This window comes from Papio anubis, chromosome 1 (assembly GCF_008728515.1).
Source record: "Papio anubis isolate 15944 chromosome 1, Panubis1.0, whole genome shotgun sequence".
NCBI lineage: Eukaryota > Metazoa > Chordata > Mammalia > Primates > Cercopithecidae > Papio > Papio anubis.
This window is the reverse complement of record NC_044976.1, coordinates 123469200-123487351: the sequence shown is the minus strand read 5'-3', so window position 1 is coordinate 123487351 and position 18152 is coordinate 123469200. Positions and strand designations below refer to the sequence as shown.

The following is an 18152-nucleotide window of genomic DNA, read 5'->3' as shown; positions in this document are numbered from 1 at the left end:
CTAAAACAGTACAGTCACTTCTGAATACGGAAAATGAATAATTAAGAAAATAGATGGCAATTGGGGGCCAGGTTTCTCACAGTTGGAGTGAGAATTTTCAGATAAGAAAGGGGAGGAGGCTAGGAGGATCCATGTAGTAATAAATTATAGTTGGAGACATTAGTATGAACTCTATTTAGCTTAATATAGATACAGGCCATTACTAGAAAACACACATATATGCCACACACACAGGATACTATACGCATATATACTTCCTTTGCCAGTTAAGAGGGCTTAAAGGAAATGATACCCCAGGAGTAATGGCCATACCCAGTTCCCAGTTCTTGGTTTCTAATACCATTCTCCAATAAAATGAAATGGGACTCCTTGAAGAAATTGTTAATTCTAGGACTGGGGCAGGAAATATACAAGATGAGCCTGGAGTATCCTGTAGTGTCAGAAAGTAAGGAAGTATGCAAAAACAAAACAAAACAAAACAAATTGAACATACATACATAAAATAAAATAAAATAAAATAAAAAAACCCATATTGATGGAAGTATATTTTAAAGAACACAGGAGCCAATGAAAGAGCTCACAATGGCTAAAGTGGAACAATTTGAACAAACAAATAAATAAAGTACTATTGGGTTGTAGCCCATAGTACAAAATAACTAGTCATGAATCCTTACTAATATAAATAAATAGGGTGGGGACAAATCTGTACTGAAAATTCCAAATAACTTATGAACTTACGTAGACTCTCTATCCTCAGTGATGGAAACTTTTTAATGGTGAGCTTTGCATAGTGACTTCTTTCCAGAGTACAGTATAGAAGGGGGCATTGTGGAAGGGTGAGAATAACTTTACAGTGGAGAAACCTGACACACATTGTCTCAGCTAAGTGATCAAGTTTAACAGCAACTGTGATGAGTCATGTCTGATATACATATACTTTATGTGATGTGGTAAGAGTGAATAACACTCTACCTCTGTGGTCTTCCTCCGAAAAACCCATACCCCAATCTAATCATGAGAAAAACATCAGACAAATATAATACAAATTGAGGGATATCCTACAAAATTTCTGACCAGCACCCCTCACTACTGTCAAGGTCATCAAAACAACACCAAAAATGTCTGAGGAACGGACTCTGTCAAGGAAGAAGCCTAAGGAGACAAGTACACACAACATGATATGCTGGACGGGATATTGAAAGAGCAAAAACGTATTAGGTGAAACTAAGGACATCTGAATAAACCAGGGACTTCAGCTAATAATATCGTATTGAGTTGTGATAGTTTGTAGCAAAGGTACCCTGCTCATGTAAAATATTAATAATAGGGGAAACTGTGTGTGAAATATATGAGAACTCTAGTATTTTCTTAACTTTTCTACGAATCTGATGCTGTCCTAAAAAACGTCTATTTTTAAAAAATCAACTAAGAAAATGTGACACACCCTGGGTGCTTCTGATTACTGTGCCTTCTGTCCCCAGTCTCCCTGCCAAGTCCTACCCAACCCTGCTGTTAGGAGGACTTGAGCCTGCCTTCTCATGGTCTAAGTTATGAGAACCACTGACAAGTGCTAACCTAAGGAGGGATGTGGTTAGATTAGAATTTTAAGTGAACACCCTGTCCTCTGGGTGATGAGTGGATGGCAGGGTGGGGGGAGATAGAGAGCAAGAAAGACCAGCTGGAAGGGTGTTGCAACAGTTCAGGTGAGAAACGACTTCACGACTTGACTTGATCCTTGATGGGGGTAGGGAAGAGGAGGAAGAATGAGGAATGATTGTGAATACACACATGGCAATGGCAGTTTTCTGAACTCAATGAGAGAACACCTAAGGAGGAAACATGGTGAGTGTTGCTGGGGTTGGGTGGGAAGGAAGGAATGCTAAGTGCCATGCTGTGCAGATCGATTAAACTTGAGCGTCTCTGGACACTTCAGTAGGGAAGTCCCTGATATATCTTCGTGTGCCTGCAGTAAAATAGCTTCGAATAGCTTGATACAGCCTGCCTAAAATGTGGTGGTTAAATAGTTAAAAGTGAGCAATTTGAAGAATTAAAGGCAGTGCTTTTCCCAGGAAAGGAGAGTCCCAGGTCCTGATATGATTGATGGCAGTAAAGGCTATGGAAATGTCAGGGAGCTAGGTAGCAGGAGGGTGACACCTGCGGTGACTGGGTCTGTATTTCTCCAGCTTAGTCAGTAGTTTTGACTTCCATGACTGCTGCTGGCCCAACCTTTACTTCCTTTAATAACGCTGTCACTTTCCCTCAGAGATGACCTGGAACACCTCTTCTCTCCACCTTGCCCAATTCTACTGCTATTGCTTTTCTAAAGTCTTCCTCAGTCAAGCAGGCAGACCATAAGACTTTTGGAAATCATGAGATTTTCTAAGAGAGAAAACCCAAGCAGAAGAGCCTGGAAATGTTTCCAGGGAAGAGACTAGAACCCAGAAGGAGCCCCCAAGCTTTCCTAGCATCTTCCCAGTCCCTCTCCTGAGAGGAGCTGAGTCGGGAGCAGAAGTGTACAGTGGGCTCTGCCAGGGGTTGGGTGTGGTGTTGTGGTGGAAGGTAGTGTTGGACTGAGATGCAACCAGAACAACGTATCCCCTTTTCATGGCTGGTAAGTGTTGTTTTCAAGTGCATTAAGTGAAGCTGATTTTGTTTTTGTTTGATTTGGATTTTGTTTCTTTTTTAGGAACTGTTGGATCTATTGAGTGGTTTGGGGACCAAAATTTTAAAAGGGTCAAGATATCTGTCCTCTTTTGAGAATGGGCCATGGGAGTCTCTTGCAGCTATTGACCGATGCACAGGTTTTTATGTGGTGAGAGAGAAGAAAAGGCTAAAGAGAATGTAGGATCCCAAGACTCCCAGGATTTATTATGAATCATTGTACACACTCACCGATTCAGCTTCAACACTGGGGAAATAAGGATTCCTATAGTGACAATAGTCCCTCAAGTAGAGGCTCTGCTCACCTGAGGTTGGGATTGGGCTCATTGGGGGTGGCACTGGACAATAATTACCTCTCTTCCACCCCCCACCCCATTAAAGAGACATGTAGACGGACAGAGTCAAGTTCACAGATGAGACGGGCCACCTAGGGGACCCGAAATAAGTGGGGCCAGTGGTTCTCTCTTCCCTTGTATGAGACGATCTAAGGGCCTCTGGATTGCAGGTGGTTATTTATGTTTGAGTGGCCATTGCACCTCCTGCTTCTGCTGCTGTTGCTGCTCTACAGGAAGAAATACTTCTCCCTTTGTGGGCAGGGCTGGTTGGATGTCTTGGATCTGGCCTGGAGCTGGGGCAAACATGGGCTGCTCCAGCTGCCCCTCCTGCTGCTCCAGATGTTTTAGTTGTCCCTCCTGCTGCTCTGGGTGCTCTAGATGCTTTTCCTGTTGCTCCAGGTGCTTTGGCTGTGCCACCTGCTGCTCTGGGAGCTCCAGCTGTGCCTCCTGCTTCTCCAGGTGCTTCAGCTGCCCCTCTTTCTGCTCTGGGAGCTCCAGCTGCTTCTCCTTCTGCTCCAGGTGCTTTGGCTGCCCCACCTGCTGCTCTGGGAGCTCCAGTTGCCCCTCCTGCTGCTCCAGGTGCTTCAACTGCCCCTTCTGCTCCTCTAGGTGCTTCAGCTGCCCCTCCTGCTGCTCCAGGTGCTCCACCTGCCCCTCTTGCTGCTCCAGCTGCCCCTTCTGCTGCTCCAGATGCTCCAGCTGCTCCTCCTGCTGCTCCAGGTGCTTCAGCTGCCCCACCTGCTGCTCTGGGAGCTCCAGTTGCCCCTCCTGCTGCTCCAGATGCTTCAACTGCCCCTTCTCCTCCTCTAGGTGCTTCAGCTGCCCCTCCTGCTGCTCCAGATGCTCCACCTGCCCCTCCTGCTGCTCCAGGTGCTCCAGCTGCCCCTTCTGCTGCTCCAGATGCTCCAGCTGCCCCTTCTGCTGCTCCAGATGCTCCAGCTGCTCCTCCTGCTGCTCCAGGTGCTTCAGCTGCTCCACCTGCTGCTCCATATGCTTCAACTGCCCCACCTGTTGCTCTGGGAGGTCCAGCTGCACCTCCTGGTGTTCCAGATGCTTCAGCTGTCCCTCCTGCTGCTCTGGGAGCTCCAGCTGCCCCTCCTGGTGTTCCAGATGCTTCAGCTGCCCCTCCTGCTGCTCCAGGTGCTTCAGCTGTCCCTCCTGCTGCTCTGGGAGCTCCAGTTGCCCCTCCTGCTGCTCCAGGTGTTTCAGGTGCCCCTGCTGCTGCTCTGGGAGCTCCAGCAGTTGCTCTTTCTTCATTCCCAGTTGCTCATCTCTCTTGACTAGCTCTTGATCCAGTTGCTGGTCTAAGAGCTTCTTCTCTTCTTCCAGCTGTTCCTTTAGCTGCTGATCCTTTTGTGCTTTCTCCTGCTTAAGCTGCTGCTCTGGGTTTTCTGCTTTCTGATGTTCCTCATGCTGTTCCCAGTGCTGTTGCTGCAGCTCCTGCTTCTGTGGCTCCTGCTGCTGCTGCTCACATTCTTGCTCAGGCACTCCCTTTACAATAGTCACGTGCTTTTCCTCTTGCTTTAATGGGACCTCCACTGGGAGCTCGACAGACACCTTCTGGCACGGGGGAGGCAGTGGAGTTGGCTGCTTCATTTGCTCCTGCTGGGTATTGACTGGAGGAGGAACAGTCTTGAGGAGCTCCTGATTGAGGGCAGGGGAGAGGGTCACTGGCAGTGTGTGTTGCTGGGACATCTTAGAAGCTGTTGTCAACCTGAAAGACAGAAGAGGTCTGATGCACAGGCTGAAGGCAAAGGAAGTAGATGAAACCTTGGAAATCTGCAGAAGTACATGATTTTTTAGCATCACCTCTTCCCTTGGGCAGGGTACTGTCCTACCACCTCTGGACTATCGTTTCCCAAAAGCAGCAGAGAGTGAAGGGTGGAAATAGGGAGGAGCAGGGAAAGGTCCTCCTAGGAGTCTCCTTGTTCCCAGGTGAGAGCCAACAAGATCTCTCTGCAGGGCTGTTCTGCAAGGGTGGGCCAGGTGCCAGCTCACTGTCTGCTCTTGTCTAGTCCTTGTGTCCACCCTCATCGCTCCACTGACCAAGGAACAGAGATGTGTTCTGGGATTATGTCACAGTGAGGGGTAAGACCTTAGGGAACGAAACGTCTCTTGGAGAACACCAAGTCCTAGAAAACCAATAGGCTGTGCCAGAGAGGATCCAGGAGGTCATGGTGTGAGCTCCAGACTGGAGACACATGAAATACTGTGGACCTACATCTCCCATTGGAATGCTGTGTGTTTCTGGGCAAGTCACTTAGTCTCCTGGGATTTGGATTTCCCCTATGTAAAGCCAGCAGGTTGGCCTATTCAACGCCAGGGCTCCTTTCTCTCCAGACCTTCTGAAGTTTAGCTGCAGTCCTGGTGTCTGGGGTGGGGCTTGGAGGAGCTGGGAGGTTGCTGAGAATTGGAGCTTGTTCTTCCAAGACTTATACTTCTAAGTTGAGTTTTCCTGCCCCAGCTCTGCCTAGGTTTCTCCAAATAGAAAGGTTTCCATATCCTGCCAACCCTTCTGTGCAGCATAGCCAAAAGGTAGAAGCTTTTTCCTGAACCTCTCCCTCCATAAAGAAGGCAAAATGATGGTCAGTCAAAATCCCAAGAGATTTAGGAAAGAAATTGACTGCTACTCCCCTCCTTCCTTCCATATTTCTCTCTCACACACAACTCCAAAAATATGGTCACAAGAAAATATGGGACATAGGATGATTACTCTCTGTTCTGCACTTTTGTGCCAAGGCACTTTTCTCTCAGTACGCTGACCTGAGACCCCCTAGAATGAAAGTCCAGCTGAATCCAGCCCCAGATCAATGCCCACCCCCACCCAGGCTGCCCACTCCCACATTGTATGCTGTTGGAGGTCCCAAGTCCCAACCCTGGTTCTACCATCCAACACTTACCAGACTCACAGTAAGGCTGAGGCAGAGGCTTTGGTGGAGTGCTGAGCTGAGCAGGAGTCAGGGCACTCTTTATATCATTCCCCAGTCTGGCCTCCCTCCAGGTTGAAGGTGATGGACAGGTTTCACCACTCTAGTTGGTCAACTTCCTCTAGCCCCTTCCTGACTCACCACAGGCATCTTAAGCAGCAAACCCTTCAGGGCCCCATTTCCCAGGGACACACAGCTCCTGCCTGGCCAGAGGATTCTGGGAGCTCAACTATTCCTGTGATGCTTTTATGACCTGGGCGCAGGGAGCTGAGTGAGACATCCTACTGTTTTGTGACCTTAGTCAAACTTCTGTTCCAATTCTCAATTTTTCCACTTTCACAATGAGCTTGTTCTCATTATTAGGCCGAAAGATTCACTTTCAAGGGCATGAAATGGAAAGTTATGTGTCTTTCAGAGATGTCCAGGCTGGGTCATATGCTTTGAAGATAGAAAGAGTCACTTCCCATGAAGGGGTGGTATTTCTGGGGTGTTCGCTTGAGCCACAAGCCCATCCTCTCTCAGAATATATTTTTAACTCAATTCTGTGTGGAAATAAACTCTGTCTTTGGTGGGGGAGTCTGACTTTAGGCCAAGTAGAGTCAAGCAGAAAACTTCTAGGAGTCCTCTGCTGCTGCCACTTGCTGCCCAACCTCCATGCCGGAGACTGTAATTAGAGAAGTTCTCAGGAATGCCATGCTCACAAGAACTCCAAAGCATGGCCCACTCTAGGCAAGGAACAGGACTGAATATGCACAACATAAAAATAGATATTGTTTTTATAATGACAAACCAAACAACTTTCTTAAGTACTTTTTTAAATGCATGAAGGTATAAAGATCAGAATCAAATCATTCATTTCCTGCTCTAAACCATACTCTAGAAATAGCTTAAGAAATCTTTCAGAGTGGGGATTTGAGCACATCTCTCCCCAGTCCCAACAGTGCGCCAGCACACTTGAAATAACATCCAAACTCATTGCTGTGGTTTAAAAGGCCCCGGGTACCTGGCTTCTGCCTTCCTCTGGGACCCCAATTCATGCCAATCTCTCCCTGAGGGGTATATTCCTGCCTCACTTAGGGCCTTTGGTTCTTGAGATGAACCCAGAGCTCTCCACCTGGGGGCTTGGCACCTGCTCTCCTTCTGCCCACAGGCACCTCCCCAGGTCTCTGGCTCTTTTATGCCTTTCAGCTTCAGTGTCAATGTTGGGGTTTGTCAGAGATCCTTCTCTGGGTACCATATCTAAAGGATTCGTACTTCATTTCACTTATAACAGTCTAGAGTTATTTTATTTGCATTTGTTCACTTGCTTATTATCTATCTCTCCCACTGGAAAATAAACTAAGAGCAGGGTATACCTGGTATGTTTTCCACTGTGCCCCTAGAATCTATCAAAACCACTGCATATAATATGTGCTCTACAAGTGTTCGGTGAAGAACAGTGAATCTTACCACCCGAAAATAATGACTATTAAACATTTTAGGGTTGACCAATGTTTGTATGTGAGTGTCTGTATGTATGTGTAGAAATGAAACTGATTTATTTCTTCCCCTTCTTTTTAATGGTTGGTTAATAGTTTATTATATGGACATCATTCATTTAAACTCTCTTTTTTTACAATCTAATCCAAAAAGAAGGAATTATAAAGACAATACTCAGCGGGGCTAATTTTGAGAAGTGTCTTGATTCCCCATAGTTTTCCTGACAGGCACCTTTCTCTTAATGCCAAGTAAATCTGTTTAAAGTGCTAATTTTGTCATATTCCTGGACCATGTCTAAAAAGACAGATGGAGGGCTCACAAGGGACCCTTGGTTTCTGCAATGCTATCATCTCCTCATGACCTCTCTGTTCCCTGAGTCCACCCTGGGACCTCATATTCTTTTTCCCATAGAACAGGGACTGTGCCATTTTCTGGGGCAGAGGAAGCACAACCCACTCTGCCTTGAAGAACTAATCAAGCATCCTTACTTCGGCACTGATGCCCTTGTGCTCTGCTGCTGACCTCATCTGGGGGGAATCTGCCTCTTCCCAGCCCGTGACAGTCAGTCCAGGGCAGCAGACTCGGATCAAGGAAGTCACACCAGTCTTATGGGTTAGCAGGGCTCAGTATCTGCCAGATCTGCCTCCCGCCCTCTGACTCACGGCATAATAAGAGTCTTAAGGAGAAGATGGTATGTGTGAGCCTTTAACCGCTGGGCAAAGCTAGGGTGTGGGAAAGAGGTCAGTGGATAAAACTGAGGGAGTGTTTGTGTGTGTATGTATGCAAAGGAGGGGTTGGGGAGACCTCAGCATTCTAGGGCTGAGAAGTCCCATATTCCGCCCACAGGTTGCCCATTTGGGAGACAGGCATTCATGTATATGGGGGAGGTTCTTTCACTGCCCGTCTGAATGACCTCATAAGCTCCAGGTCCACATGACAAGTCTGGGTAACTGTCCAATCCCCACCCAACATAATGAGGATGAGCTCATATCCCATGACACATGGAGAAGCTTTGGCCCCAGCTCTGCCCCAGCCCAAGGATGCCCTGGTTATTTCAGATTTGGAGGCAGAAACTGGCTGGTTTGTCTCTCTCCTGACTGAGGCAACCTATTTGAACTGTTGCTCAGTTGTAGGGGACAGAAGAAATTGGTCATGGTGATTCACTGTCCTGTGGGGAGGGATGCTGAGGACAGCTCTTAGCAGGTTGCCATAGAAGTCGTGGCAGATGGTCCTGGAAAGTGACTTGGGCCAGAAAATCGTATATTCTTGTCTTGGATAGCCATGCCTCGTCTGCTTCCTGGTATGGCACTGCCCCATGCTCTGAGGCTGCTAGCCTCCTCTCCCTCTCACAGGCCTCCTCCTCTCCCCAGGGCACTGACTCCTACATCTGCGGCTCTCGGTCTGCAATGTGCACTAGTTGCCTCCCCACACATAATTTTTTTTTTTTTTTTTTTTTTGAGACAGAGTCTCGCTTTGTCTCTCAGGCTTGAGTGCAGTTGTGCAATCTTGGCTCACTGCAACCTCTGCCTCCCCAATTCAAGTGATTCTCCTGCTTCAGTCTCCTGAGTAGCTGGGACTATAGGCATGCACCAATATGCCAGGCAAATTTTTGTATTTTTAGTAGAGATGGAGTTTCACTGTGTTGACCAGGCTGGTCTTGAAATCCTGACCTCATGGTCTGCCCGCTTAGGCCTCCCAAAGTGTTGAGATTACAGGTGTGAGCCACCGTGCCTGGCCTTCCCCACAAACTTCGAATCCTCCTCGTCTTTGTCCATTGCTTCCTGGGACTGACCTTGGCTCTTCTCTCACCTTTTGTGTCTGTCTGCTGTTCAAGGAAGGGAGAAGAGACCAAGAAAGGGCCAAGAGGGCTGACTCATCCTTTCTGGGCTTCTGGGTGGATCTGTCTGTCCTGACCTGCTTTCCTCTCTTACATCTTCTTATAGCTTTCTCTCTCTGGGCCTGTTGGATCACTGGATCTCAGTCACCAGTGCTGGCCTTTGCTCTTGGATCTGAGATCTGTGGAAGGACAGTCAGCTCTGCTCTTGGTGGCAGAAAGAGGAGCAGAGGCGTAAAGGCTGTCAGTAGTAGAGAAAAGAGACACTCAGTGTCCCCTTCTCCAACTAAAGGAAATTTCCTCCCCTTTGGGCTCATTGTTGGGGAAATCACATTTTGTGTAGTTGATTCTCTGTGCCAGAAGACAGCAGAATGTCTGAGATGGAGGAATCCTCAGAGAATGCATGGGAAATGCCTTACACTGTGCCTGGTGCATAACAGCTTCTTTATTTATCTAATAATAACTAATAATAATAACTTAAATTCACAATACGCAAATTCATAGAAACAGAAAGCAAACTGATGGTTGTCAGGAAGTGAGGGGAGGAGAGAATGGGATGTAGCTGCTAAAGGGGATGATGAAAATGTTATAGAACCACATAGGGTTGGTGGTTGCATAATATATGAATGTACTAAACACCATCGAATTGTTTACTTTAAAATGGTAACTTTATGTTATATGAATTGTACCTCAATAAAAAAAGAAGTAATGCCTTTGCCTAATACCAGGTCACAAGGTAAAGTTGTTAATATAATTGATGCGTCCATTCAACTAACACTTACTGAGCCTCTACTATGTGCAAGGCATTGGAGATAGGGTTATGAATAGAAAACACACACAGTCCCTGCCTTCAAGTAGCTTAAAATGTAGGTGTTCCTTAATACATAGGAGCTTCTTAACACACATATGCCTACTTCCTACCATGGGGCTCATCTGTATTCTGACAGGAATTGAAGTCTGGAGAGAACATGAGTTGCCCAAGAGCCTACAGTGAGGCTGTGATAGAGCTGGTCTGGAACCCATGTGTCCTGACCTCTGGTCAGGGTCTCTCCTCCCCATCAGGCTGCCTTGCTAGGTGCTTGAGCATCTGATGGCTGTGACAGGTTGCACTAGGTGACTTCAAAGACACATTCCAGCTCTGTGAGTCAGTCACTTACCCCAACATGGCCAGTTCTGGGTTTTCTGGAGGGAGTGCCAGTTTTCCCTGGCTCTCATTCAGCCAAAATGCCCTTGGGATGACCCTCTTTGGTCCTGGGAATAGGGAGCTCCACTTCCTGGCTGGGTCTGGTGTTTAAGCTTATTTCAGCCTAATCCGATCTGAAAGAATGTTACTATTCAATGGTGGGCACTGACTTTGCCATCAGACAGGCCTAGGTTTGAATTGCACCTGCATGGCTTTTTATCTGGACAAGACATTTCTTAACTCTGTGAATTTCAGTTTCCTTGTCTGTAAAATGGGGATACTAACAACTCCTTAGAATTCTGTGAGAATTTGGAGAGGCAATATATGTACTTAGCACATAGGTTGTACTCAGGAAGTTGGCTATTTTATCATTGGTGGCCATTGCAAAGGTTTGCTGATGGATTACAGTGTGTTACCTACATAAAGATAGTTTTAAGGATGTAAGTTATTTAAAGTTCATCAACTTTAACTAACTCATTTTGCCCACGAAAAACGTGAAGCCGCACAGTCACACAGTGCATGGGAGTAATGTGGGGAGGGGAGCCAGGTCACCTGCCTTCCCATTTGCTGCTCCTTCCAGTCTGCTGCTGCTAGGCCTCAGGTGACAATTCAGCCCAGGATGTGAGACTCTGTCTTGTGCTTTGATGACAGCCTATGTGCACCGAGTGTGCTCACATGAGTGGGAATCATGGGGACATTAAGGTGGCTTTGCATTTCTAGAGGACGATGGTACATGGAGGGGCCTGGGATCTGCATGGGCAGAGGATAGATAGTGGTTTGGAACACAATTTTTATCTGGAAAAAGGAATATAGTAATAGAGTGAGGAGTGTACATACAGTCACAGCCTATCAAGTCAGAGATAGAAGGTAGGTTTCAGCCAAGCACATGGAATGGAGACGATAGGCAAATTACCATGTGGGGTAAGGCTTCACAGGGCTGTGTGAAAAAGAAGAAGGCAGGGCTGTGAGGAGCACAGCTTGGTTGGGGGCAGCCAGGAGTGGCAGGGCCCTTGGGTGCAGGGAATGGGGGAGGGACATTTCAGACGGGAGAAAGAGACAGTCACAGAACAAAAGGGGAGCACAGGGACCAAGTCCAGCCATGAAGCCTCCCTCCAAAGTGACCTCAAATGTCAGACAAGTAAATGTAAGGGATCAGGGATTTTCCAGGACTTTGCCCAGCTTCCTGATTTATCACTCCCCACTCCTTCTTTCTCCCTTGCTAATTAGAGAGTGGTGGGGGACACCTGATCCTGCATTAGCTGCCTCTTGAGAGTCATAATTGCTCTTACAATTATTCCTAAAAGCAGTTGCAGAGGCCACTCGGATGCATGTGTTTTAGCATGTGCATGCGTGTGTGTGTGTGTGTGTGGCTCGTGACTTTACCAACATGAGTGAGCTGCCCACATTTTCCTGCCTGGCATGGGCCCTGGTGAGCCGCCCATGAACTAGTCTGTATTTATGGACAGTTTGTCACAAAGCTATCTGACTGCTCCAGGCCACTAGATGAGTTGGTCTGGTCCAAAGTAGAAAATAGTGCCTATCTCTCCCTCCCTAAGACACGTGTCCTCTGCTTACTGTCTCACATTAAATTAGGTACCAATGCTCAGCGTCAGGGCATGTGCAGGTCTCTGGGACCTCAGCTGAGCCAGTGTTCTGGGGAGGGCCCTGGCCTATCCTCCCTGTCTGACAGGGAGATACAACCCCTGATCTCAGGATGCTCTAGATGTAGTAGAGGATCCTGATTCTGCCCTCAGGGAACTCCTAACCTTACAGACAGGTGCAGAAACTGAGAGGTGGGTGCAATTCAGTGCCATGCCAAGTGAGCACTCAACTAACTTTTCATGGATGCAGGTATAAACAGAAACAGGGCTTGGGAAGTCTCCCTGGAGAGAATGCAGAGGAAAGTGCAAAGGGAACAGGTCTTCCAAACCTGCTGTTTTCTAGACACTGTGCATCAACCCCCCATTCACTCTCATGTAATAATCCTTTATGCTTTACAGAGGAGGAGCTGAAGCTCAGAGTAGTGTAGCAGCTGGCCAGTGCTCCCAAAGCCAGCACGTTGATCAAGCTCAAGTCCCTGTGCTCCCAAGCCACTTCTCCACTGGGGGCAGAGATGTCCACTGAGTGTGATAGACACTGAATCCTGGTATGCTCCAGTAAGAGAGAGCCCAGGGCTTCCATAGGGCATGACAGGACAGCTGCAAGTCAGAAGACAGGTAAGCTGGAAATTGCTGGAGCAGCTGCAAAGTTATTTTCCTGCCACTCAGGTTTTACTAGAAAGCCTGCTTGGGGTGGAGTGGGCAGGAAGGGGAGAGAGCCCATTACCTCTCATAGGCTAGTACTTGCATGCTCAGCTCCAGCTACCTTTCCTTCTCCCCGTACCTCTCCTACCTCTGCCAGGAGCCCTAGGCCCAGTAACCCCAGGGCCACCTCTCTACCCTGCTTAGAGTCCAAGTCCGGGGATACTAGTGCTGGAGGGGCCTTCAGGGCATGGAGAGTGTAACCCTCGCTTTACAGAGGATGACATAATCTCAAGAGGAGAACACAGAAAGGCAGGGCAGGTCTCCAAGTCCCAGGTCTGTGGACCTTGTGCTTTCCATCGTTCCTGTCTGCTAGAAATGCCTTTCCTGCCTTCTTTCCTATTGGTTGATTTTTTATTCAACTGCTGTTTCCTGAGAGCTTCTTTGTGTGCCTGTGTTCTAGGACCTAGGGTATAGCATCCAACAAAACAGCAAAAATTCCTGCCCTGCTAGAGCTTTCATTCCAGCGGGGGTTGGAGGAGTTATGCAAAATAAACACACACCTGAAATATAAATCAAGGTATGCAAAATAAACACATACCTGAAATTTAAATTAAGTCAAATGTTCAGAAATTCTGTGTAGAAAAATGTAGCAAGGAAGAGGTTTACCGAGTGCTGGAGGAGGGCGATGTCATTTATTTTAAATGGGGTAGCCAGGGAAGGCCTCACACAGGAACCTGGAGAAAACCAGGAGGCCAGCATGAGGATGAGTGCAGGGACAGGGCACAACATGGGCAGCATCCCGGAGGCAGGAGTGCTCTGGAACCAGTAAGGAGGCTGGTGTGGCTGGGGCTGAGTGAACAAGGGAAAGAGTTTTGAGAGACAAGGTTGGAGGCTTGGGTAGAGGTGAGTGGTGGGGAGAAATCATGTAGCAACTTTAGCTTTATAGTCAATGAGATGAGAAGCCGCAGATCAGTGACATTATCTGACTTAGTTTTAAAAGGCTCTCTCTGACAGGGGTGGAAGCAAGTTGAACTCTTAGAGGAACTGTAGGAAATTAGTGATGGCTTGGAAGTAGGGTGGTAGCAGTAGAGGCAGAGAGAGGTGAGCAGAATATAGATACGTTTGGATCCTAGAACCAATAAGACTTATATCTTACAAATAAAATAAGATAAAATATCAGTGGGAAACAACCTGAATGACCATAAGGATTCATTAACAGAGATGGGGAAGACCACCGGTGGGGCTGGTTTTGTTTTGTGGGTTTTTTTTTTTTTTTGAGATGGAGTTTCACTTTTGTTGCCCAGGCTGGGGTGTAATGGCATCATCTCGGTTCACTGCAACCTCCGCCTCCCGGGTTCAAGCGATTCTCCCGCCTCAGCCTCCTGAGTAGCTGAGATTACTGGCGCACGCCACCACGCCTGGCTAAGTTTTGTATTTTTAGTAGAGACAGGGTTTCACCATGTTGGCCAGACTGGTCTCAAACTCCTGACCTCAGGTGATCCACCTGCCTTGGCCTCCCAAAGTGCTGGGATTACAGGCATGAGCCACTGTGTCTGGCTGAGGTGATGGTTTATGGAAAATGTCAGCAGTTTGACCTTTGAAACATGTTAAGCTTGAGACACCTATTAGACATCCAAGCAGAGTTGTCAAGTCAGCAGTTAGAGATACTAGTTGTGAATTCAGGAAGAGGTTTATGCTGTGGAAATACATTTGGAAATCATCAGTATATAAATGGCATTTGAAGACGTGAGCCAGGATGAAATCACCAAGGGAATGAATAGGGAGAGGAAACACACGAGGCTCAAGCATGATCCCCTGAATCACTCCAGTGTTGAATGATCGAAGATCATTGAACGAGATATGAAGAAAAAGTTCAGGAAAATTGAGAAGGGAAAGAGCAGACAGAGAGTTAAGAAACACGGTAGGATAATATGGTATTCTAGAAGACAAGTGGACACATTGCCAAGGCGGAGGGATGAACAGTGAGGCAAATGCTGTACAGATATGTGGAATCTAATAAAGTCAAATTTGTAGAAGCAGAGAGTAGAGCAGGGGTTTTCAGGAACTGGTGGGGGGAGTTGGGGAAATGGGGAGATGCTGGTCAAAGGGTACAAACTTTTAGTTATAAGATGAACAGTTCTGGGGATCTAAGGTACAGCCTGAGTCCTGATGGATGTGTTAATTCATTTAATTGTGGCAATTATTTCACAACGTGCACATATGGCAAAGCATCACATTGTACACCTTGAGTATATACAATCTTTGTCAATTAAACATGTTTTAAAAGATAAGGACTAAGAATGCCCATTGGATCGGGCAACACAGAGGCCATTAATGGCCTTGACACTGGCAGTCTAAGGCAGTGGTGAGGATGAAAGCCAGATTGGGGTGGATTCAAGAAAGAATGAGAAGAGAGGGCTTGGGAACAGCGAGGATAAGAGCATTGTTAAAAATATTGTTAAGAGAAGCAGATAAATGGGGCAATAGCCAGTGCTGACTCTATTTCTTCAGCTCCTTGTAAACTCTGCTCCTTACCCCACCCTTCCTCCCCAATAAAGCTGTTACTGACACACCAAATCCCATGATGCCCTGACTGTTCCACAACCCCTGTTCATTTCCACCTCACCTCCCCACTCCTCAGCTCCTACTTGTGGAGGGTTTGGATCCAGCCTTGCAGTTTTCCACTTGTTCTCTGTTTCTGGAGAGCTCGGCTGCAAATATCCCAGTGAATTACTTCTTTATGTCATTCAGGTCTCTACCCAAATATCAGTTTTCTGAGATGGCTCCTTTAGCCTCTCTAAAATATTAGGTTGGTATGAAAGTAAGTGGGGCTTTTGCGTTGTTGAAATTTGCCATTTTTTATCGGAATACATTCTTGAGTAAATGTGGTTATGCTATACATCATTTTAATGCACACTTCTCACTTGATGTTTTGGCTAATGACTTATTACTTTCTGTTTATTTTATATTTATTTTAGACTATGGAAGTGATGTTAGACAAAGGCAAATTCAAGCAATTTTCTTATTCAAGTTCAAAATGGGTCATAAAGCAGTGCAGACAACTTGCAACATCAACAGCACGTTTGGCCCAGAAACTGCTAACAGACGTACAGTGCAGTAGTGGTTCAAGAAGTTTTGCAAAGGAGACAAGAGCCTTGAAGATGAGGAGTGTAGTGGCTGGCCATAAGAAGTTGACTATGACCAGTTGAGAGGAATCATCCAAGTTGATTCTTTTTCAACTACACAAGAAGTTGCTGAAGAATTCAACATTGACCATTCTATGTTGTTCAGCATTTGAAGCAAATTAGAAAGGTGAAAAAGCTCGATAAGTGCGTCCCTCATGAGCTGAGCAGAAAAAAAAAACCGGTTGTTTTTCAAGCATTGTTTTATCTTATCTTATGCAACAACAACGAACCATTTCTTCATCGGATTGTGGCGTGTGAAGAAAAGTGGATTTTATATGACAACTGGTGACAGCCAGCTCAGTGGTTGGACCTAGAAGAAGCTCCAAAGCACTTCCCAAAGCCAAACTTGCATGAAAAAAAGGTCATGCTCACTGTTCGGTGGTCTGCTGCCGGTCTGATACAGTACAGCTGTCTGAATCTCAGCGAAACCATTACATCTGAGAAGTATGCTCAGCTAATTCGTGAGATGCACCAAAAACTGCAACACCTGCAGCCAGCATTCATCAACAAAAAGGGTCCAATTCTTCTCTACAACAATGCCCAGCTGCTTGTCACACAACCAACACTTCAAAAGTTGAACGAATTGGGCTACAACGTTTTGCCTCATCTGCCATATTCACCTGACCTCTTGCCAACCGACTACCACTTCTTCAAGCATCTTGACAACATTTTGCAGGGAAAATGCTTCCACAACAGGCAGCATGCAGAAGATGCTTTCCAGGAGTTTGTTGAACCCTGAGTCACAGATTTTAATGCTACAGGAAAGAGCAAACTTATTTCTTATTGGCAAAAATGTGTCAATTTTCATGGTTCCTATTTTGATTAATAAAGATGTATTTGAGCCTAGTTATAATAACCTGAAATTCACAATCCAAAACTGCAATTACATTTGATTCTCTACCCCATGCCCTTCTTCATCTCATTATAGCACTCACCACTATTGGAGCTTGTGTTATTTGTTGTGTTCTTGCCTCCCTAGAATGTTAAGTTCATGAGAGCTGGGCCCTTGACTGTATTTGGCTTCTTGACTTCCCCAACACCTAGAACTGTGCTTGATGCATAGACTCTCCAATACATCTAATATGACACCTTTCTAAATGTTTGTTGAGGAAATGAATACTCCTGTCAAAAAGATATAAATGCATTTTCCCATAAATGAACTTAACTTCTAATATCCAGTCACTATCCTTGATTGCAGAAAACAATGTACTCAACTCCTAGTAAACTCAGTCAACTCTGGCTTTACCTCATGCAATGCAGAATCTCCTCTCCCGCTCCTTTTCCCCTTACCAGAGATTCATTTAAGACTGCTTTGTGGAGAGCATATACTTTTAGATCTCTGCAATATATCCCCAAAGCCTACTTAGAAACTTAAGAGTCTTTGTCCAGAGGATCCAGCTCTAGACCCTCCCCTGAGTAGTATGTGCTGCTGACTAGGTGGGATGACTTCTGAGGAAGCTTCCTGTGAGAGAAAAGATGGGCTTGCAGTATTCCAGAATTTCATCACCCTAAATAGTCTCTCCATTTTTTGGCAATAGTAATTATATGACTTTGTAAACATCCCTTTCTTCCCACTAATAACCCCAAGCTCCCAAGAACAAAGACAAGACCCAATTTTTTCCTGCTTCATCTGCCCTGGCACTTGGTTGGTGGGTTTCCTGTGCTTAGAGTTTCATCCCTTTATTCCTTTCCTCTGGTTCCGTGACATAAGAAATTACAACCATTCCTTACTCCTGTTTCTAAGCAGCTCCGAGCAACCGACTAACTGGCCATGAGGCCAAACAGAAATGGGAAATCTGCACGTAGGGATGAGGCAAGGAAAGGCAGGCCTGGCATTTCCACAGGCCCTGGATGGCTGATACAGCTAAGCCAGTCCAGCACTCCTGAGGAATCTGCCTTGTGCCCACCTCCAGGAGGTAGACAAAGGTGGAGGGGGAAGGGAGCTGCACCCAGGGGGTTTGCAGTGTGATTTTACATGAGGAAGGAGGAACATTTTGTCAGGCCAAGGCTCAAGGACCTGATCTTCTGTGTTTGACCTGGTATTGCAGCCCTCTTGGCCTTGCACAACACAAACATCTCTGCTATGTGAATCATCATACTGGTATTTTAAAATAGAATTTATATTTTTTGTTTGAAATGAAACACAACCACTTCATCCAGTGCTTAACCAAGAAAAAATCAATTGATCCAGTGTTGAGTGCAGGAGGAACTAATTGTGCTGGACTTCCAGAGACACCTTTGTAACTTGAGTTTTCTGTCATTGAAATTATTCCCCTTTATACAAAGTGCTTCTTTGGCTTTCCTT

At 46.3% G+C, this 18152-nt stretch overlaps 1 protein-coding gene and 1 long non-coding RNA gene across 2 annotated transcripts; one reads left to right on the top strand and one right to left on the bottom strand.

Annotated features, from left to right (window-relative positions):
• Nucleotides 1-591: 591 nt before the first annotated feature.
• Nucleotides 592-16694, top strand: LOC110740917. Its single transcript, XR_002516213.2, has 2 exons — nucleotides 592-1842; nucleotides 15641-16694. It is a non-coding gene; the product is annotated as an uncharacterized LOC110740917 (long non-coding RNA).
• On the bottom strand, nucleotides 2848-8822 carry IVL (involucrin). Its single transcript, XM_021923816.2, has one exon. The coding sequence runs from the start codon at nucleotides 4800-4802 to the stop codon at nucleotides 3171-3173; it is 1632 nt and encodes a 543-aa protein (XP_021779508.2). The 5' UTR covers nucleotides 4803-8822; the 3' UTR covers nucleotides 2848-3170.
• Nucleotides 16695-18152: the final 1458 nt, after the last annotated feature.